At 44.1% G+C, this 22,687-nt stretch overlaps 1 protein-coding gene across 3 annotated transcripts in view; it reads left to right on the plus strand.

Moving 5' to 3' along the window:
* The window catches only part of atp2b3b (ATPase plasma membrane Ca2+ transporting 3b), a 39,571-nt gene extending 19,628 nt beyond the window's left edge, over window positions 1-19,943 (plus strand). The window contains exons 12-26 of one of the 3 annotated variants that reach the window (XM_037477895.2): window positions 412-521; window positions 647-781; window positions 2,112-2,218; window positions 2,384-2,459; window positions 3,148-3,306; window positions 3,498-3,677; window positions 4,078-4,165; window positions 4,257-4,363; window positions 5,163-5,354; window positions 6,830-7,043; window positions 7,293-7,504; window positions 8,057-8,164; window positions 9,060-9,242; window positions 10,691-10,804; window positions 16,355-19,943. In XM_037477895.2, the coding sequence (XP_037333792.1) occupies window positions 412-521; window positions 647-781; window positions 2,112-2,218; window positions 2,384-2,459; window positions 3,148-3,306; window positions 3,498-3,677; window positions 4,078-4,165; window positions 4,257-4,363; window positions 5,163-5,354; window positions 6,830-7,043; window positions 7,293-7,504; window positions 8,057-8,164; window positions 9,060-9,242; window positions 10,691-10,804; window positions 16,355-16,858 (2,489 nt within the window). In that variant the 3' untranslated portion in view covers window positions 16,859-19,943. Of the gene's footprint in view, window positions 1-411; window positions 522-646; window positions 782-2,111; window positions 2,219-2,383; window positions 2,460-3,147; window positions 3,307-3,497; window positions 3,678-4,077; window positions 4,166-4,256; window positions 4,364-5,162; window positions 5,355-6,829; window positions 7,044-7,292; window positions 7,505-8,056; window positions 8,165-9,059; window positions 9,243-10,690; window positions 10,851-16,354 lie in introns of all 3 variants that reach the window. The other 2 variants (XM_062562895.1, XM_037477893.2) reach the window with 2 other exon arrangements.
* Window positions 19,944-22,687: the final 2,744 nt, after the last annotated feature.

The raw sequence follows: 22,687 nt of genomic DNA on the forward strand, positions 1-22,687 counted from the left end.
AAAGGGAATACTGCTAATTAATTTGATTTTAATCGTTGCCCAGCACTAAATCATGTTAATTATTACTATTAATATGTATCAGAAACCCTTTCATTTTATTCCACCAAGTGTAAGCTAAGGATGGCCCAGAGGTCATCATCATTATTTCTTTTAGACTTATCAAAGCTTAATCCTTAATCCTCAAAGGGCTTTATGCCACTATGAACAGTCTCAGCATTACGCCACGTGACTCATGGTCACCAATGATCTGCATGTTCTACAAGTGTCCCCTGTACCTCCTCCTTGGCCAAAAGTCCGTCGTGCTGCATCCAACAGAACTAACTTCTTATTGTTGGATTCTTTTCAGGTCACACACACACATGTACAGAGCTCATAATTGATGTGTATTAACGTTTGATTGTTGTTGCCCAGGTGATGTGCATCACCGCATGGTCCCGGACCCTGGACAGATAAACCCGCGGACACTGGATCTATTAGTCAATGCTATCGCTATCAACAGCGCCTACACCTCCAAGATCTTAGTGAGACACGCACACACAGAGATAACACTCTTCTGACTCAATCTCTTCAGATTGAACTCTCTCTCATCCATCTCTCGTGTCCTTCTCTGTCTCTCTCCTCATCTTGGCTCAAATGTACTACTCAGCCGCCTGATGTAGAGGGGGGTCTGGCCAAGCAGGTGGGCAACAAGACAGAGTGTGGCCTGCTGGGGTTTGTATTAGACCTGCAGCGGGACTACGCCCCCGTCAGAGAGCAGATCCCTGAGGAGAGACTGTACAAGGTAGGGAACCACCACATCCACCTCCAAAACACGAATGTGGAGATCACCAAACAAATACAAAAATCCACACACAAATTCACACAAAGCAGAAATATAATAATAATAATAATAAGGGGGCACAATAAGCAATAACCCAACCATTAATGGAGTCTCATAACTGAGGTTCCCTGAATAGGTCAATACTTCGGAGCACAGACTATACCATGTATGAATGTATATATAAATGGTATATACATGAATGTATATATACGTGGTATGTATGATGTATATATATGTGGTGCATGATGTATATTTACATAGTATATATATGAATGTTTATATACGTGGTATGTATGATGTATATATACGTGGTATGCATGATGTATATATACGTGGTATGTATGATGTATATACGTGATTTGCATGATGTATATACATGTGGTATGTATGAATGTATATATATACATTAATATGTATAAATGTATATATACATGGTATAGCCCATCTCAGCCCTGTCGAATCTCCCTTTGTTACAAGCCGCATCGTGAGGGGTAGTGACCAGTTAAATCCACATCATTTAAATACTGACATGGTGGTTAAGCATAAGCAACAGAACTGTTTGTATATTACTTATTAGCAATAACACAACAGCACAGTGTGTAAATTGTGTAAATCGTTAACATCTGCCTCTCTAAACAGATCATGAAATGCAATAAAGCAAGAAATAAAGGTAGCAAGATTAGTGAATTAAAATGAAACAGAAAGAATGTTTCTCAACATCTGGGCGTAAAAATGATGCTGCATTCATCTGACGTGTACAATTTACTTTCGAAACAACAAGAGGAGGAATCATTAAAGGCGTCAGGATGTATCCTGTGGGCATCATGAATTAGGAGGAAACAATCTCAGAGGGGGAGAATACCCACCAAGGCAGGAAGTAAAGTTTACCTCCCGACACACGTCAGGAAAATACAAAATAAACACACCCACACTGTGGAAAGCAGGGTCGTGGTTTGATGCCCTCCGTTAGCGTCCATGCCCATGTGTCCGTGGTCCAGACACTTGCTCCCCAAAAGGCTCCATGCCTGTGACTGTGTGAATGATGTGGAGGTCCCTGTGGGTGGGTGTCTCTGTGTATGGTAGCTCCTCCCGTCAGAATGAATGGGTGAATGATGGCATGAAGTGTTCAGAAAAGCTTAAAAGTTAATTTTTTACAATTAAACAATTAGACAAACTAGTGCAGCCTGATGCTTGCAGATAATTGCAAGTGTGCAGATCATCACTCAGAAGTGTGTTTGCATCTGTCTCTACTCTGACCTTTCTGACCAGCGTCTCTCCCTCCCTCTGTCAGGTGTACACATTCAACTCTGTGCGTAAATCCATGTGCACGGTGATCAAGCTGCCTGACGGCTCATTCCGCCTCTACAGCAAAGGAGCCTCTGAGATCCTGCTGAAGAAGTGAGGTTTACAGGTGGATGGGAGGGGGGGGGTGGTTGGTCTGTGGCAAACATGCAATTTCATGAAAGGAAGAAAACCAAAATAGTTCACAAGGGACCGGGTTTGAAATGTTGGACAAAAAGACAAAAGATATTCTATTAATGAATATTTATTCTTTCTCCCCAGGTGTTCTTTCATCCTAGATGCCAATGGAGAAGCACGTACATTCCGTCCACGTGACAGAGATGACATGGTCAAACAGGTGAGGCTGAAACACTCCTGATGTTAAGAACACATAGATACTGTTGTTAACTGATATCTGAGTAAAGGTGAAAGTAAAGGAAAAGTCCCTCTTTCCTCAAACTTGCTTAAAGTCAAAGTTTAAGGTCACTGTCTGTAATGGTAACATGGATTTTAGGTCGACCAATCAGCTCCTTCCCATATAAAAGCATAATTTAAGACGCCTTCATCATATATTATTAAGGTTAATAAACAGGTCAGTTCTACTGCAGTTAATAAACATGTTCTGTTTCATTAAACAACTTTAGAGAACAATGAATATATACATACTCGCCTTTTCTTATTATGAACTTACGATGGAGGAAGTATTTAGATCATGAAAAAATACTCATGCCACTCACAGTGAAAAACCTCCGTTAAAGTAAAAGTTAAAGTAAAAGTCCTGCATGGGTTCGTATTTAGAGATTAAAGTACTCACAAAAAAGTGAAAAGCTCTTCATATTCCTTCTGTGGACATATTTCCTGTGACATATAGTGGGGTGGAAGTAGGAAGTGTCTCCCAGGCATTAAAGATCATTAATCACAACTTAATTATCTGTGGGATATATTCAGGGTGAAAGGCCAGTTAGATAACTGGAAGTGTGTACATGCCCCTAGTGTTAGGGTCAAAGGTTAGATTTAGGTTTGATTGTATTCAAACCTGTAACTAGGTGATTGAGCCAATGGCATGTGAGGGGTTGAGAACCATCTGCATTGCCTACCGAGACCTGCCGTGTAACCCGGAGCCGGATTGGGAAAACGAAGCAGACATCTTGAACGAACTGACCTGCCTCTCTGTGGTGGGGATAGAAGACCCTGTGCGGCCAGAGGTAGGCTGCTAACCGCTACTGTGATTAAAAGCTGGATTCATCCCCCTTTGGGCAGATTATGTGTTCTGTTTTGTGTGTGCGGGTATCTGTCTGTCTGTTGAGTGACAGTCGACTGTTCTTTGCTTGGGAGGGGAGGGCGGGACACAGATTTGTCCTTTGATGATGGAACCTTTGTCGTTGTCCTTCCAAAGGTGCCCGATGCCATCCGTAAGTGTCAGCGTGCGGGCATCACGGTACGGATGGTGACTGGTGACAACATCAACACAGCGAGGGCCATTGCTGTTAAATGTGGCATTATCCACCCTGGAGATGACTTTATCTGTCTGGAGGGCAAAGATTTCAACCGGAGAATCAGGAACGAGAAAGGAGAGGTGAGCGGGTGTTTTAAACAGTTCCTTTTGAATTCACTAGTTCTCTATTGCCGTACTGAGTAAGAATGAACTAAAAATGGATGTTGACTAATGACGTGTGTTTCATTACTACGTTGATACACTGCTTTCATCTAAGCTCTGGTCTGACGGATTCATCTTTATATATATGTGATGTCTGTATACAGTATATGTATATAATTAGTCTATTCAACAATCTATTGCTTTTGTTGAAGATTAATCTAACTTAACTTTTTTTTATCACTAAAAACCCAGGACAGACTCATATGTAAAAAGAACCTACTTGGAAATGAATCTTTGAGAGTGAATATGTGCTTGTGGGAAAATATGTCAGCTAATAGGTCTTCTATTATATTATTCTTTGTCACATCCTCCCTGAAAGATTGAACAGGAACGTATCGACAAAATATGGCCCAAACTTCGCGTGTTGGCTCGATCCTCACCAACCGACAAACACACCCTGGTCAAAGGTCAGTCTCCAGTTTATGAACCCCCCCCACACACACACACACACACACACACACAGAGGATAACGTATCATTCCCCTCTGTTTGTGTGCAGGAATCATCGACAGCACCGTCCTGGAACAAAGACAGGTCGTGGCAGTAACAGGAGATGGAACCAATGACGGTCCAGCTTTGAAGAAGGCTGATGTGGGCTTCGCCATGGTAACCTGATGCATCATTCAACGTTAATTGGTGTTAAAACCCTTCTGTAGCTACAACATTTGGGAACAAATTGCTACTACATGTAATAAGTATATTCAAGATATGATGTGGATGTTTCTAAGTGCTGTTGCATGACAAAGAGGAGAAGAAGCGTCCGTTTAAAAGTGCATTATATTTAGAATCATTCACAGCTTTACCTTGCCGCAGGACGCTTTGACAAAAACATCACTCCATTTTAACAACATGTCGTACCTCGCAGCACAAAGAAGTTTCTGGTCCGTGGCTGCAATATAGCGGCTACTCAAACTGATAGCAATGATTTTCGGTCTCTACAATATGTCCACAGCAGAACATTGATTTACGTATTATGTTTTTGAGTAAAACCTCTTACTTAACATGTCAACCAAAATGTATTCATCCGGAGATGTACACAGCTTTCTAAGCACTGGCACTGAAGTCGGGACGATATTAAGGCGGTAGCACTTTGGATGTTGGAGTGGAGTGGGGGATGGGGCTGGCGGGGCTGGCGGTGGCGATTTTCTTTGCAGCGCCAATCTCATCTTTCTCCGTTCCAATTGCCGCGCTTGACTTCAAGGTGTAACCTTTATTATTGTTCGGTCTGAAACGGCGCGCCCAGTGAAGGATGGTGTAGCAATGGTGTTCGGGAGAAATTCGGGGGAAAGGTCGGTCCGGGAGATTTTCGGGAGGGGCTTTGAAATTCGGGAGTCTCCCGTAAAAATCGGGAGGGTTCACATGTATGGACTTAGCCTCCTCCTCACTCTGTCTCCATCTGTGCCAGGGCATCGCGGGAACAGATGTGGCTAAAGAAGCATCTGACATCATCCTGACTGATGACAACTTCAGCAGCATTGTCAAGGCGGTGATGTGGGGACGAAATGTCTACGATAGCATCTCCAAGTTCCTGCAGTTCCAGCTCACGGTCAACGTAGTGGCTGTCATAGTGGCCTTCACAGGCGCCTGCATCACTCAGGTACACACATTCACACACACTGACACACATGCATTTCCCCCACATACAGTAGAACACACGCAAAGCTGTCACTTCAGTAAATGTCACTCGTGTCTCATACAAAAAAAATGCTGAAATGCTTCTTATGCATTTTTTACACTTATATAAGCACAGATGTCCTGACACACATGGTAACATTGGAATATGATTGATTTGAAATAAATATCAACTTATATATGTATTGTTATTTGTATGTAAAATAATGTTATTTGTAATATATTAATATGGAACGAACAACATTTCCCCTTTTATCTCAATCATTTTTCACCTCTAAGTAATCGTCCACATAACAATATGATTGTAATAATCCAACAAAACAACAACATTTTGACACACTGATATTTAAACTGCAATAACTAAATACAGACACAAATGGACTGTACTAGCATAGCGCTTTTCTAGTCTTTAACGCTGCATGTCATCATTCACACACTGATGACAGCAGCTATGATACACAGTGACACCTGTCCATCAGTAACCTGCATGCACACACAGAAGTCCCAGCTACAGGACACATGGACGCGTGGGTTAGCAGAACCTGGGATTGAACCACCACTCCTCTGATTGGAGGGCACCAGTCCTCTCCTCTCACTAATATGACACTAGACGAGATATTTAAAGCTTACATAAATTTTGAATGTAATGTAAATTTGAATGTAAAAGAAAGATCCAGTCGTGAATATAATGTGAAAGTGCTTGGGTTATTCACAGTTTTGGGGTTTTTGGGGCTACGATTGTGTTAAGGCTTCTTGATCAAAACAGGTGAAAGAATGATATCCTCTTTAACCAACAATAGAAATTTATTTCACAACTCATATTTACAACACAGTTTATTTGGTCTCCTTTTAGTCATGTTGGGTCTTTCTAATTCAATTTTGTAAAACATTCTCTCGATTTTTTGTAACCAGTGTAGCATTCAATCATGGTGGGATTAGCACACAAGCAAACTAGCCAACTGCTAGCTGGCTCGCTTATTCCACACTGGTAATAAAAAAAAAGCCTAAAAAGTATTTGATAGCAATGTGCAATGGCAAGACTGCAGTTAAATGTTACTAATGTACTCTCTGCGCTTCCTAACGTTAACACTCACCACAAAGAGTGAGTGCCGTCAGTTTAGCTTTTAACTTTTAAAGTTATCCCGCTATAACCACACATGTATGAATGGAAGTACACGCGGTGATGTGGGCAGGACCTTGTTCATTCCTATAAAAGTTGCTCAGTGGCGTATGAAACAAGCAAAGTGGGACTTCTGAGTATGGAACTACACACCGAAGGGCCCACTCTGCCCTCACATCCGATCATCCTGCTGCGTTCTTTTGAGCGGTCATGTCTACTCCTATTCTGTTCCTTTGGATTTAACATAGTTCATAAAAGAAGTGGGAAGCCATGTGAACATGGTTTGTGACGCAGCTCTCTGGTTGCAAATCCCTCTGTAGGACTCTCCTCTGAAGGCAGTGCAGATGCTGTGGGTGAATCTCATCATGGACACGTTTGCTTCTCTGGCTCTGGCCACTGAGCCGCCCACTGAGGACCTGTTGCTAAGGAAACCTTATGGTCGGAACAACCCGCTCATCTCACTGACCATGATGAAGAACATCCTGGGCCATGGAGTGTACCAGCTGATCATCATCTTCACCCTGTTGTTCATAGGTACACACACATAGAGACAACCAGGCCTGCGTTTCCTCTACTGTTTTAGCTGGCTTTGATCAGGAGACGTCTCGTGGCATTCGGATGAGTAGGTTTATATTCCAGCATGATTTATTCAAAAAGATATAAAGCAAGAAGAGACAGACGAACACACAGCCCCCGTGTTCATTTGGCCTGTAGGAGATCGAACTACAGCTGATGAATGCTGTTTTATCTCGAATCCTTCCTCCTCCTTTGTAACCCCTGCAGGCGAGCGCATCTTCAACATCGACAGTGGTCGCCACGCACCGCTGCACTCCCCTCCCTCCGAGCACTACACCATCATCTTCAACACCTTCGTCCTCATGCAACTTTTCAACGAGATCAACGCGCGCAAGATCCACGGAGAGAGAAATGTCTTTGACGGCATATTTGCCAACCCGATCTTCTGCAGTATTGTTGTGGGAACCTTTATTGTGCAGGTAGGGTTGACCTTTGATCTAATCTTCTACGGAGAGGGCATCTTGATCTTTGGTATGTTGTATTTATGTTGTTTAGAATCCATAGCCCATAAAATAAATGTTTGATTAAGTGTTTTTTCCAAACATGTAGAGAGTTTCAGAATGACAAATCTTATTAGACACAACGGACACTTGATGGGATACAGCTGAAAATCCATGCATTTTATTTAGATAATTTAATTGAACCGTTAAGGGTACCAGGCCTTTATATGAAGACATTTCTCATTTCTAATTCTCTCTGTATTATGCTGTTAATACAGACTCAACTCAATAGTGTGTAAGTAAGCTGACTGGTCAAGTCAAGCTTGTTCTTCTTCTACAGATGGGTGCAGAGTTTTGGTGATTGTCCATACCATCTAAGTCACCTCTTGCTCTCTAAAAGTAAAGCCTGAATATGAGTATTGAAAGTAGGGTTAGGTCATACAACATGGCATTTCAACACAAAATCATCCACAATAACAATGAGTCATTCACAAGATTTATTTTTTGATTGATCTCGTTTTTGTGCTGCAGATCGTGATCGTGCAGTGGGGAGGGAAGCCCTTCAGTTGTGCCCCTCTCAACATGGAACAGTGGCTCTGGTGTCTGTTCGTAGGAGTTGGCGAGCTCCTCTGGGGACAGGTAAGCAGCTGTGCTGAGCCGCTGTGGGCCTGGCCCCCATCAGGCTTTCACTGAGGCCAGGCTTGAGCCAAGGTAACGCTACCCGACGGTCGCATCTCTGACTGTTGACACTAAACAACTTAGCGTCAGGATTTGGTTTTCCCTCGACGTGATTGGCTTCACAGATGTTCCACCAGGAGGAAGCCGTGATGAGTATGTCCGCGTTTAGTCACAGAGCACACGAGGAGTGATACGGACAAAGTCCTAGTTCATGCCCCACAATTTCCAACACTCTCACTCTGCGGTTAGGAATTGACTTTTAGCACTTGAGGTCACAGGAGGTCTTCTAGACACGACCTATTGAGACATGTGATCATGTAATGACCTGTTTTGACACCTGTTCTTTTTTAAAATCATGCAGTGTGAGTGACATCTAACTCCTAAGGTGTAAATATGATGCACTGGAGAGCCTCTCGGAGTCTCGAAGCAAAGGTTTATTTTTTTATTTTCATTGCACAACCGGGTTAGACACATCATGCAGATTGTCGTCCCATTTGGCAACATAACCAATCCCCAAAAGTATTTCCAATAGAGAGGAGTCACAACCTGAGGAACGCTGCTCTCATCAGCTGATACTTGTGCAGCAGGGTTTGGCTGGGTTTAGTCTCTTTACATGTCGTAGCTCTTCTCAGGCTCCTCTTCTCACCAACATCACTGATGCTCAGTGGAAAGTACCAATGGTGGTCTGGCCCACCTGCTGTAAACAAGAACTGTTGTCTGGTATTTAGCCCTCTTAAGTTTCCTTCAGAAGTGCAGTGTACTGCCGGCCATTGGTCAGTCGTTCTCTGAGCTCCTCACTATAACGGCATGCCAGCATCTTCTGGTCAAATAACAACCCAACACACCTGGCTTCCAGGTAATCGCCACGGTGCCTACAGAGCGGCTGCCGTGCCTGAAGGAGGCGGGGCTGGGCCTGGAGCCCGGGGAAGAGGAAGGGGAGGAGATGGCGGAGGATGAGGAGGAGATTGACTGTGCTGAGAGAGAGCTGCGCCGTGGACAGATCCTCTGGTTCAGAGGACTCAACCGCATCCAGACCCAGGTACTGTGATCCGCCTTCCAAAACCAACTCAACCAAACCTCTTTCACAGGACAGGCTTCCAGAACCAGAAGCTTCCCTGGGTCATTACATACCAGTAGATTCACCTGAATTACAGATAAATAATGAAAACCTAATACGCACTTATGGAATATGTAGAAATCTCAATGGGAATACCTGATGTTTGCGTTTTTTAAGCTGCTCAAATGAAGGATGAGTATCTTTGCAAAGTCCATGAAGAGATAAACTGCATTGTTGACTCTTCTTTTAGTTCAAACACTGTCTTAAGTCTTCTTGCTCTTCAAAAGTCTGCATCTCATCTTGTCTGTGAAGTTCTTCTGACTTGTGCCTCAGATAATGATTCCAGTTCTTTCTCTCCTACACAGCTAGGTTGTCTGTCCTGTGGGTGAATGGCTTTATCTACCTTGGAAGTGGTATTTTAGAGGCTCGTGCACATCATGAGAGAGGATAAATGCTGTGATTGTGTGTGTGAGTGTGTGCACATTGTTTAGCTACTGCTGAGCAGACAGGCTGTTGACTCGCTTGACTCTTTTTTGCATTGATTGATCCTTTGTGTTACACTGCTTTGTGAGAAAGTACATTTAGCCCGCAAAACAGCGTCAACTTCACAACAAGCTGCTACCAACCTCCTCAGAAGTGTCTCCTTGGTGTAGATTGACATGAGGAGGGTCGGAGTGTGCACATAAAGAATATGCATGCAAACCCACACACAGTTTTTCTCTGTGATGCTTGTCAATGATTATCAGAGTGAGAAGAAAGTCTGATCCAAATGTTTCTCTTTGTTTATCCTGTGTTCATGACTTACGGAGTGGAGACATTTCTAAATTCTGTGAAACAGACGGGATTCTTTTAATCAGTGAAAACAGGTGACACACGAGAAGCTGAAGGTCACAACTTCTCCTTGTGCTAATGCTCTAATCAGTGGACAATGTGAACTTAGTAATCCTCATGGGAAGGACCAGCCAAAACTCGTTTCCACCTATTTTAACAGAGGAAGAGAGTAACTTCAGAAATAAACTCTTTTTAGGAATTGATATACTATATAAACTATTTTTGTCCTTAAAGACGGCGTTGGTAATAGATATTGTTGTTACAGGCGTCTAGTTAGACAGGCTTCCGATTCTGTTGGGATGTAATAAGAATTTCAACATCAGAAATTCTGAAATGTTTCTGAAGATCATTACCATCGCTGCCCTTAAGACAGAGGAAAGAAAACCATTAAGATCAGACTTAGAAGAGTTTCTTTTCCCAGCGCTTCTGTAGACAGTCAAACAACACGGATACTCAGTCGCCGTTAAAGGGAATTCGAATGCTGTTTCTAACATTTGGGCTCAGACAGAACACATTTTTAATGGGCCACAACAGGCTCACGTGCACGCGCACACTCTCCTGCCCTCACTGAGTGCTGCTGTTTTGTCTCTGTCCTGCAGATGGAGGTAGTGAGCACGTTCAAGCGAAGCGGTTCGTTTCAGGGAGCGGTGAGGCGGCGCTCCTCCGTGCTCAGTCAGCTCCACGACGTAAACACTATCTCTACCCCCTCTCACGTAGCTCTCTCCGCGGCTACAGCCAATACCAGCCCAGCCCCTGGGAGTGAGTCCGCCGAACGCATGTGCACACACAGACACGCATACCTGCGTGCACACCTGCAGCCACGTTCTCTCTCTCACACGCACGCATTCGTACACACAGATACACACTGCTGCACGGCACGTGGACTGCAGTATTATTACTATCTATGGTTGTGTGCCCCCCCCCCTCCCTCCGCTCGCTGCTCGTGTGTGCAATGTCTCCTCCTTCTCTCGAACAGCACCCAGTCCCGACCGGCTGTGTGGTTCTGGTCTGATCCGGTCAGGTCCGAACCCAGTCTCGGTCCCAGTCCTGTGCGTACCCTGTTGAGTGCTGGTGGGTGCAGGAGGCGGCTTGCTGCTCTCTCAGTCTGAGACGGACATGAAGCCCTGTCCTACAAGGCCAGGACCGGCCTAAAGCTCAGAGCAGATGGCTGCTCCTCCTGCACCGAGTGTGTGTGACCGTGTGGCCCAGCGGGCTGTAAACCTGCTTCATGTGGAGTAGTGGATGTAGTGTCCTGTAACAACTCTGTGGCTGCTACTGTAGGAAACGCTACGATTTGATTCCACTCTACTATTTACCAAAAGGCTTTCGTGTGGGAGGGTAAACCTTCGAGTATAAAAGCCCTGTTTCCAAGACTACAGTCAAGAAAGGGTTCACTGCTGATTTCTTTCTCCTTCTTCTGCTCCTCTCACTTGTGTCCGGTGCTGCTTTTGTGATCAACTGGTTGTTTCTGTAACAGTATTTACAGCTCCAACGCCACAAGTCCCCCCTCCCCCTCCCCCCCCCAACGTCTCCAGGTTTTTCCTATTTGTGCAATCTGTTTTTTTCCTCCCTCTCTCTCTCTCCATCACAGCTGTTTTTTCTTCTATATTTACAAGATAATACAGGTTCCCTGTTTGCAGACCTATTCTGTGAAATGGATTCTTATTGTTCTTCATAAGTAGTTTTTTTATTGTAGAGGTATTTAGATTCGACCAGATCTAAATACGGCCTCTTGTGTAGCACACCGATAAGATTTCTTTAATTGGTTTCTCTTAATTTTTTTTAACTTTGTTTCTTCCTTTATCCTTCCCTCATGCCCTTTATCATCCTTCCTTCCCTAACTAGAGTAGCGTCTACCTCTCATGTTTCCTTTTGATTTCTTTGTATGTCAGTTCTGCGCGTGTCTCGTTTGCAAGTGTATTTAAGCGTGCGCATCTGCTGACACATCTGAGAGCCGCAGTTTGACTTGTGTGTACGTCAGTGTGTGAGCGTGTGCTTATGCGTGCCTGTGTGTGGTTGTGCTGTCCCTTCATTTGATTGTCTTCATCAGTCCTCTCAGTTGCTTCTCCTTTCCTTCTTTGCTCCCTTTTGTCAACCTTCCCTCCTTCCATCCCAAGCTGCCCTCCTCCCCACGCCGCTCCACCGCCTGTTGGCACCGAGAGGCGTGCTGACGCCTCACTGTTGTATGTCTCCGCCACAGACACTAGATGTTACTTTCTAAAAGTGACATATTTAATGAATACTGGCTGCCTGACAGAACACACAGCTAGTGTGATAACGGCGTGGCGTGTGCAGTCAAGGTCAGCTCACAGTCCCCTTCGTTAGCTTGTTGCGTCCACATGTGTTCGCCAACAGAAGTGTGACACTTAGTGGATTTGGTTTGATAAAACCAAATGGATTGACAAGAAGGGAAATGCTGCTTCTCTGAATCACTTCCTGTTGTGCAGATGCTAAATATATGTCAACAATGGCAAAGCTAACATGCATTAGCGGGTTCAATGTTTACCATGTGCGCCATCTTGGTTAGCATGCTAAAGGTTGCTAATCATCACTAAGCAGGAGGTGTGGCCGGGGCTGATGGGAATGCTAGTAGTCATCTAGGTGTTTGGCCATTAAAGAAGCTAACATTGTGACCTGGAAAAGGAGCTGGATGAGAAGTTGGACGCTGTAAAAATGTGCACATTAATATCTGGACCATATTCCATAGAAACCTATTCAATAACTTTTCAGTTTGTTCCACTTGGCAAAAACCCCTCGAGAGGCAGTGACACTGATCCTTCGTAAGCATGAACTCACACGTTGTTTGTTCTGAATCAACCTCACATTCACAGTCCTGAGCCTTTTTCACATCCTGACCCATTTCCCAACAGACCTTAAATCATGAGAGGAGGCAGTTTGCACTTAGATGAACACTCCTGAGCATTTTTAATGTTGTTTGCAATTAAATAATCTTGAAAATATGAGAAAAGAAAAAAGAAAAAATAATAAACAATTTTTTTTAAATAACTAAAACTAAAATGCATTTAGGAGGAGTAAACTCTTTTCTCATGTAAAGAAAGTGTATGCTAGTGTTTCACTTTAGATTCAATATTATAAGCGTATACGAGTATCAGAACAATAAAGACGTTCACGCTTCTTTGTGTGGCTCAAAGGTGAACTGCAAATAGACTGTGGAAGAATTCTTCTCTTTATTTGCCAATCCAATCCAATTAAAATCTTCTGTGACCCACCTGAGGACCATGACCCACAGTTTGGAATTAACTGCTTTAAGGGGTCCTTCAAATTTAAAATGACAATTTGTACTTCAGTCACAGCTTACAAACTCACAAAGACACACTGCAAAAACTTTCCAATGTGTTATCAAGACAGGCTGACCTCCCCCTGCTTCGGGGTCATTAGTTTACTCCATTACCCAGAGGTCTTTGCACAGCAGGCACAGCCCTCCGTTTTGGCACATAGCGTGCTGCAGTATGATGTGCGTGAGTTCTGACGTAGACACAGTCACCTACGTGGCTTTGACAGACAAATATATCATCACTGGGTGAGAGAGGAGTCCAGGGATATGGAATGGAGATATTACAAGGATATTAGATGTTTCATGCTTTCATCCACCTGAGCTGTGCTGGGCCTTGGTGACCCATCTATCTTTAGAACCGATCTCGGGATCTGGTGTGTTTTCATTTCAGACGGAACTAGTTGCATCCGTCTGCAATACACATGTATACGTTATGAAACAAGAAACCCTGAGCAAACAAGATGTTTAGACCAATTCTCAAATCCACCCTCAGCTCCTCAATCCTTTGCTAAACTACTTTTATTAAAAAAGATTTTGGCCTCAGTCGTTCAGTCGAATAAAAACGAGAATGTGCATAGAATTGAGGAAGTTGTTGCTGAGGGGCTGCTGTGGATTAGAGCAGAGTCAATACATCACATCAGAGTCCAGCCTCTTGGTGGGAAACGGGAGCCATTAAGCAGCCATCTTCCTCACAGCTTCTCCCGTCTTTATGTTCTCTTCTCATGAGCAGCCTCTCTACCTTCCTCCTGGTACTTTAATCATCATGGTTTTTCCATCAAGCACTGCTGAAAGAGCCAACAGGGAGAGAGGGGGAGAGAAAGAGACACATAAGTGACACAGCAATGCCCTGACCTCCAGACCGCTGTGGTCACGCTGGGGACGTTATATACTCGAAAGTTTACTCTGTCCTCGGGACACAAATGAAAACAAACATTCTGACACCTTCTCAGTCTGCATGAGGAGTTTTTCTACCGTCTGACAGGCTCTTTGGAAAAACAGATAAGCACTGAACCTACTGCTCTTTGACGGCTCTCTGTCTGTCAGTCTATCATATATGGCAGAGTCATATATAGAGATCGCCATTTGCCTTTCATAATCACAGTTGGGACTCCAACTGGTGACTCAAAGCTTCCTCACTGTTGATCTGGCCTCTGATCCGGTCCCTATATAGGGCTCTGCCTGCCACTGTTACTTGCATTGAACTTTCTTTGTTTGTGTCGAGCTCATGCTGCTTCTTTTCCTCTGCTTGGGCTCGGTGGAAGGTTGCATGGAGCAAAGTGCAATAGCAACGGATGTCTTTCTGCATGCATACACCATACACTGCGTGATGCACCTCCAAGTACGCTCATAGCCCCCACTCTTATGAGTGTATGTGTGTGTGAGTGTGTGAGACAGAAAGAGAGAATAAGAGTGATTCAGCGTGACCCAGCTGCCTCTTTCTTGCCACAGTGCTGATGGCCGAGCTGCACGTGAACCGATCATCTTCTGTTTCTAGAAATCCGACCTATGCCGCCGTTCCGTTTTGTAACACTTGTTTGTTTTGCTTTTTCGATCCTGCAGCAGCTTCACCATCAGCATCAGCATTATTTAGATCACTGGTCTCCTCTGTCGCTCACTGCTGCATGGCTGCAGTGCATTTTGCATGTGTGTGTGTGCGTGTCACTGTGAGGCGGTCAATGTGTTTGAGTGAGTACAGTTTCCTGCCATTACTTTTTTACTGATCATTAAACACACTTACCATTCCTGCTTCTTCTCCATCTGTGCCTAACAACCCCCCTCAAATGTGTGTGTGCATGCATGTTTCCCAGTGTGCTGAGGTATGGGTGTTTTCTCCACACACCACCCACACACACACACAAGGGTGTGTATGTTGTATTGGTGTACACTAAATGCTCTTGTGTGTTTGCTGTGTGAGAACTGACATTAGTCAACTCATTTACATTATTTTTGGTCTGTTGGGGACAGACAGGATCAGGTGGGCACTTGATATCTTTGAGTGGAAGATAAGTGAGGACTAATCCACGGTCACTCTTGGAAGAGGCATTCCTAAAAATTAATAAGAAATCAGTTCCACGCTGAGGTTATAGATACACACAGATGGTTGGAAACCCTTTTCCTAAGGTTCCATTTATGTATTTTTCTTTTGAGCTTTAATCACATGACAAGCTGGAGGACACTCCTTCACTTTCTTTGTATTTCAGATCTCTGCCTCTTTGGCATTTACATTAGCCAGATGTTAGCCGATTAGCTTAGCTAAAGCATAGAGGCTGGCCGTAGCTAGCCCAGCTCTGTCCAATGACAACAAAATGCACCAGGCACTGAGGTGTTGTGTTTCAGGAACTGGCAGAAGCACAGTGGCCATGTGTCGCCAGAGGCTGATGCAGACTATCCAGTTCAGACGTAGTACCCTAGTCCCCCAAAGCTCACTTATTAACATCTGGAGTTGTCGACATGGAGACCTAGCAAAGAAACAGATGTGGACATAAGCGCCTCAATTTGTATGCTTTTTGAATCTTCATAATTGTCTTTTCATGATCTTTGAGAGGTTGGATTTGGTTAGACAACAACAATCTTTATCCTAAGCTAAGCTAACTCGCTAGTGGATGTGCTTTCATAGTCACCACGCACACAATCTGCTAATCTAACTCTCCGGAGTAAAAAAAAGGCCAAATCTTACCAAAATGTTGAAATAGTTTAGAACACTGCTTTGATTTGGTGGAATCCACTCTTATAGAGAATACCAAAACCATTAGGTTAGCATATAGAAGGTATTATCTTCATCAACTTTAGCTGTAGCCACCTGGTCCTGAGTCTCCGCCTGTCTGTCTGTCTATCTGTCTGTCACTGTCTGTCTGCTGGAGGACACAGGTCTGTCTCTGGGCTTCCCTTGTCTCTCTTCTCCCCCATTTGCATGTCTAACTTCTATCTTTCTTGTGGTCTCTCCTTTGCTGTTCCTTAACTTCGGCAGATGCGGGTGGTGAAAGCATTCCGTAGTTCCCTGTACGAGGGCCGGGAGAAACCGGAATCCCGCAACTCCATCCACAACTTCATGGCCCACCCGGAGTTCCTCATCAACGACCTCATCCACAACATCCCGCTGATCGACGACACTGACGTGGACGACGAATCAGAGCTCAGCAGATACCAGCACCTGCACCCGGCCCTCCGCAAGCCTCCGCCCCCTCCTACCCAGCCCCCGGCCCGCTCCCACCCCACCCGGCCCTACCGCCAGTACAGCCTCCCGGTGACCCCGTGCAACCGAAACAACAACAACAACAGCAGCAGCAGCGGCGTCTGTTCAACAGTCACCCACGGCGACAAAAGCAGCCCCGACGCAGCAGCCCCCGGCAACCGGAGCCCACGTCAGCCCCACTGCCACCAACACCACCACACCCATCATGGCAGGGACAGGCCGGTGAAACTCGACGCCCCTCACCTAGCCCACCGCTGCTGCGTGGAGACCTCCTTATGACTGAGCTGAACGGAGGGGGGAGGGAGAACGGGGGGCAGCGCAGGACTCACCATTGACATTTTCATCCAATCGTCCTTTCAGCACACTAACAGGAGGGAGCGAAGGACAGGGGGGTGCTGGAGGGAGTGGACAATGACTGGAGATTTCAGCTCGCAACTCCCTGAGAACATTACGACTGTCCCTCCTCACGTCCTCTCAGTCTGACCCCCTGACAACTACAGCCCCCCGACGCCCTCCACCCTCCCATCTGTCGCCCCCTCACCGGAGAACCCAACCACCCTGCCCCCCTGACCGCACGCACATGTGTCCCACACATGCACAGGTCTGCTCTCGCCACCTTGTCCTGCGTGGCGGTGGGTTTGGGGGGGAGAGGACGGACATTCCAAAAAAACACATCGCCCCTCGCCTCACGTCGAGGTCAGAGGCGGAGCCGCTCTGTTTCTCTTGGTATGCATCATCGCCCCCTACCTACCTGTCACCCCCCCTCACCTCCTCCACTCTCGATCACTGGTGGACGAGTGAAACGCTTTGTCAAAGCTTTAACTACACTTCAACTCCATGCTTTCATTCATTCATTTCTTAACACAATGGTTTGCATTCATATTCACATCGGTTTGTTTATTGATTTTCTAGTTCTGAGGAACTTAAAGTCATTCCTGTCTCTCTTTTAGTGTGTGTTTGTGTATTGTCTTGTCACTTCTGAAAAAAACTAAAACAAAATAATATCAAAAATAGAACTTGCAAAGAAGATATTGTTCATTTAAACGTAATAGTAAATAGTTTGGCTGCGAAAGTTGGGAAATACGTATATATATATGAAATATGTATACATATATATGTATAGTTTGTATGTTTGGGAGGCCAACACACAGAACTCGTCACGTTCATCTCTCATAAGTCGCATAAGTCCAAGTGAGCTGTCCCTGTAGTAACCCCCTCTGCTATGAGATGATCCCGTGTGTGAGACGTTTGTGCAGACCACACTACGCCTCCTGCTGATGAACTGAGGAGTCTGTGTTTGGTCATCTTCTTCCACTTCACTTCTGTTAGCGCTGCATTGCTTTCTCTCTTGCTGTTCCTCAGGCCATTGTGTCGTTTGTCTTGTCTTGTCTCGTCTGGACTTTTACTAGTGTGTGTGTGTGTGTGTGTGTGTGGCAGCTTTATTCTTTGGAAGCATTAACCCTTTAAATGGCATCAAACACACAATGGTGTGACAGGTGGTGGCCCTTTAAGACTCTCACATCAGACCTGCCCTGCTTTGGTGCCCTTGTGCCGTCTCCATCACGGACCAGTGCCCTGGTGGACAAAGAGATGGTTTCAGTTTGATCCAGTCCTTTTTTTACAGAGGTCTTCATCTAGCTGTGTGAGGGAGGTGGGGGTCACTGTTGGATGTTTTGACTCAAGCTGTCATACCCATGTTGTATGTTATTATTCAGCTTTGGTCCCGAAGCCTCTACTAAACCAATGAGAGCACATGCGTGATGTCCATGTGTCAAACATCATTGTGATGAAATAATTAGTTGTTTAAAACACTTTTAAGGGACACTCAGACAATACACATAGTTACTTTCATGCTGGGAGCCATGTGAGGAGTGATACTATTGTCATTTCTGCACCTGTGAAGCTGTATATCTCATTAGGTGAATCGGTTCCTTACACCATATCCGCAGGCCTTAGCATTAGATTAGAACAATTAGCCTGGGTAGCTGTGAAAATGTATGGAATTGAATTTCCAAAAATCCAATATCTCTGGGTTGTCTGGAGACATAGACACAGGTGCTACTATGTTAGATAACAGTAGAAGGATGTTGTTACTTTCAGACTTCTTAACGTAAAACAGGGCACAACATGCTGCATGAGCCCTCTGCAGAAAGAAATCCCATTTGGAACATTGCCTCAACATTCCATGGAACATACATTCCAAACAGCCGCATCACATTCCAGACCTGCCGTGCCAGTCATCTCCTGCATCCCATGTTGCACTAGGTGTGGGTGAACCGCTGACTCCATGTTTCCTCGGACCATGACTCACTCCCCCCCCCCCCCTCCCCCCCCCGGTTAACCCAGTTGACCTCTGAGTCATCAGCCCATCCCCCCACCACAGAAAGGCAATGGCAGACAATATGCAAAGTGACGGCTATGTGGACGGTGATGACGACACGCACACGCGGTGAGAGGGCGGAGCGTCCTGATGGAGGATGCTCTCTGGGAGCCCCGTCTCCTTGACTGCCCATCAGCATCATCTTCTCCACCACCATTTGGGCGTGGGCCCGAGGTGACATCGTATTAGTCTGTCTGTTTTAAAGCATGCATTTGGTATCATTAATGTCACTCTTTATGTGTTGGTAAATGGTTTAGGATACTGTGTGCTATGACCTCTCCACATCTGCTCTCTTCTCCCCCTTCGAACACACACACACACACACAACCTACTCTACTTTAGCCCCTCTTAGCACAGCTCGATCAATGCTTTCTGACACACACACACACACACAGGGAAACAACAGTCTTATCTAGTGGTGTAAATTTGACTGTCCAGTTCCAGCCATCTTTGTCCATCCGTCCGGCCACGTTACATCACGTTAGGCGGCAAAACACAATGTGAAAAATAATATATTATATTTATCAAAATTATAAATTGTACAATTGCTCCACTTCTGTACAGATCGCCCAAATGTGCATCTTTGATTTACAGGTACTATGTTCCTGTTACACTTGATTTTCTTTGTTTATTTTGGGGAATTTTCTGCTTTCTGCTTTCTGTAAAGTGGGGGACAACAAATGGAGGCTCTTGTATATTATGATTATTTTAGAAAAAGACAGTTAATCATTCACCCGAGCATATTCTGAGGGCTGAGTTTTCTGTCCGTTGAACAGCCCCTGAAGTGTGCAGAGGTGGAGAGATGCTTCTCGTCTCTTAAGACCAGAGACACCACTCTGTAAATAGGGAACAGGAAATACAGATGTTCCTCAGTATGATCTAAAGGGCCGGATGATGCAGAGCTAGAGACTGCAGAAGTGCAATGCATCCATGCATTGTTAGGCTGCTCTTTTAGATCTACAAGTATATACTGCCATGTTACGATTGGAGGGAATTGTTTTGCATTATTCATTATACATACTGTTGTAAATATTGTGTGGGATGGTCCCCCTTCTTGCACAACGCGGTGCTGTTCTGCAGACAGAAAATGCAGCCTTAACTGTGCTGAAATGAAAAAAGACCAAAAAAAAGACAACAAAACATAAAGACTATTGACATATTAAAGAGTTACCTGCCTGTTATTTAAGCGAATAAATATCTATATATGAGAAAGAACACACCTGTATACTGTAGACTAAATCTGTATGGGAATCTAAGAGAATTTAAATGGAAATTAAGTCCAACACCTTTTGTCTGTATGAAAGAAAAAATACATCAAAGTATTCTACAATAATAACTTTGACAAAGTCTTTGTGGTCTTGTGTTGTTTGTTCCCAACGATTTAAGACTGTCCGTATGTTTTAAACTTCCAGCCCCCCAGGCAGAGTCCCATTTAGAGCAGTTTCTTAGTCACTGAAAGGGTTAAGAGCACATAGATTGTAATGAATTCATGTAGTCTCGTCCTTCAGGAGCAATATACCCAACAACTTGGCTATCTTTATCTTGAATATCTTCTTCAAAGGTAAGTGCAATTAAAGGGAGAGGCCACCAAACTGGAAGTGATTTGAGGGTCACAAGGATAAATGATTCAAAAGCAAAAACTGATCATATCATGAAGGGTGTTCATGTCTTCAAGGTGAGCATTTAAACAGTGACCAGATACGTGTTCTAATAATCATAAACTAAGAATGATTCTTTCATGACCCTTTAAACAAAGAGATGACCTGCGCCGTCTTTAACTCTGCTTTATATCTATCTATATATATATATATATATCTATATATATATCTATATATAGATATATATATAGATATATATATATATCTATATATAGATATGTAAAGCAGAGTAACTGACTTGTACTGTTCTTGCCTTAACTCGTGATGAGGTGCTATTCATGGTTGTGCGCTCCAGATAGTTAAATGACGCACACGAGTCTGACCAAAGTCCACAGAAGGATAAGGGCGGTGATCGAGACATTTGGAAACACACAAACCTTCCTGAGAATGACTTGTTACTGGAAATCAGCACGCGTGGGATGTGTCTTTGACTTAGAAGGTCAAATGAAAGGAGGCCTCTGAGTGGAACCAATAACTCTGGATGTTCGGGCGGTCTAAAGAAAGACGCCTGTGTTTACAGGCAGCGAGGCCCCACTCGTTTCACCATTCATGCATCACAGACAGATTTGATTTAAAGGTTGTAGATTATTTTTAAAGCACTGGAAGACCTCCAGCACCATGGAAAAACAGGAGGACAATGATCAAACCCCCCAGCAGGTCCACCTGCTAGAAGCAAAATGAAGACCAGAGCGAGTCTCAAATCTGATTGAGGCGCTGTAGCTTGAGACGTTTATGCTCAAACATAATGTGGCTGAACAAAACACTCAGCAAACTGTACAGCGATGTGAGATCTCATGACCGCTGTCCCACCAATAATTTAAAAAATGCATCTTGTCTAATATAAAAAATAGTTAGAGATGACAAACCAAAAACACAAAGAAACCAGGAAGGTGGCAAATACTTTTTCACATGACCCTTTATGATCCAAACCATTTGTTCTCGATTGAGCCAGAGCTCCTCAGACTCCTTTGGATTTTTTTAAGAACAAAGGCCTTTTACTTTTGAACAAAGTGCATCAGGAAATCAGTTTTGGAAAAAGAACTACTTTAAATTCCTTTAGAAAAAACGTTTGATGTAAATCATTTTCTGTGGTCGGTTCTTGTTTCGCCCCTTCGTCTTTGTATCTGGTTCTAACAAGTGAACCAACTCTGTGTACACAACGTTTAGAATCCTTTTACAGCTTTCAGCCCGTGTTCTTGGCTGGCTGACGTTCATCAGGGGGATGGACACACCGTGCGCTTGTTTGACTGCAGGTGGATGTCATCATCTCCTGTATAATATTTGAAGTGAGTTTGTCCAGTCCTTGATTTCACGTGTGCCTTCACAACTAATATGGTTTCCTTTATACAGATATTACCGCAATACTTTATACTGATGCCAGATGTGTAAGTTGATGTATACTCACTGCCCACTTTACTAGGTACACCTGTTCCATTGTTTGTCAACACAAATTACTAATCAGCCAATCACATGGCAGGAACTCAATGCTTTTATGCATGTAGACGTGGTGAAGACAACTTGCTGAAGTTCAAAGTGAGCATCACAACGAGGAAGGAAGGAGATGTGCTGAACGGGAGATTCATCATAAATGTCAGACAGACAAATCTGCGTGATGCTGCCACGTCAATGTGGACCAACATCTGTGAGTTTCGTTGTTGAAAGTACACCACAAATAATTAAGGCCAATCTAAAGCCAACCTTTTACTTGCAAGGTGCATCTAATAAAGTAACATAACGATGGCGGCACATGGAGTAGAGGGTGTGCTGGGAACCGGTGGTTTGAATCCTGGCTGCCCCATGCGTCATGTCAAAGTGTACCTGAGCAAGACACCTAACTGCTCCCTGGGCAAAATGTAGAAAACCATGCATTAAAAACACAATGTAAGTTGCTTTGGATAAAAGCATAAGTTAAATGACATGTAATGTAACATAACGCTGTTCCATGAAGACAGATAATTAAAATAAGTCAAAATCAGGAATCATAATTCTTGACAGGCTGTACATAAATGCCCTTAAAATGTTCGAATGGTTGAAAGTACATTGCAATTTGTTACAACTCCTTGACTTAAT

This window comes from Pungitius pungitius, chromosome 1 (assembly GCF_949316345.1).
Source record: "Pungitius pungitius chromosome 1, fPunPun2.1, whole genome shotgun sequence".
Taxonomy (NCBI): domain Eukaryota; kingdom Metazoa; phylum Chordata; class Actinopteri; order Perciformes; family Gasterosteidae; genus Pungitius; species Pungitius pungitius.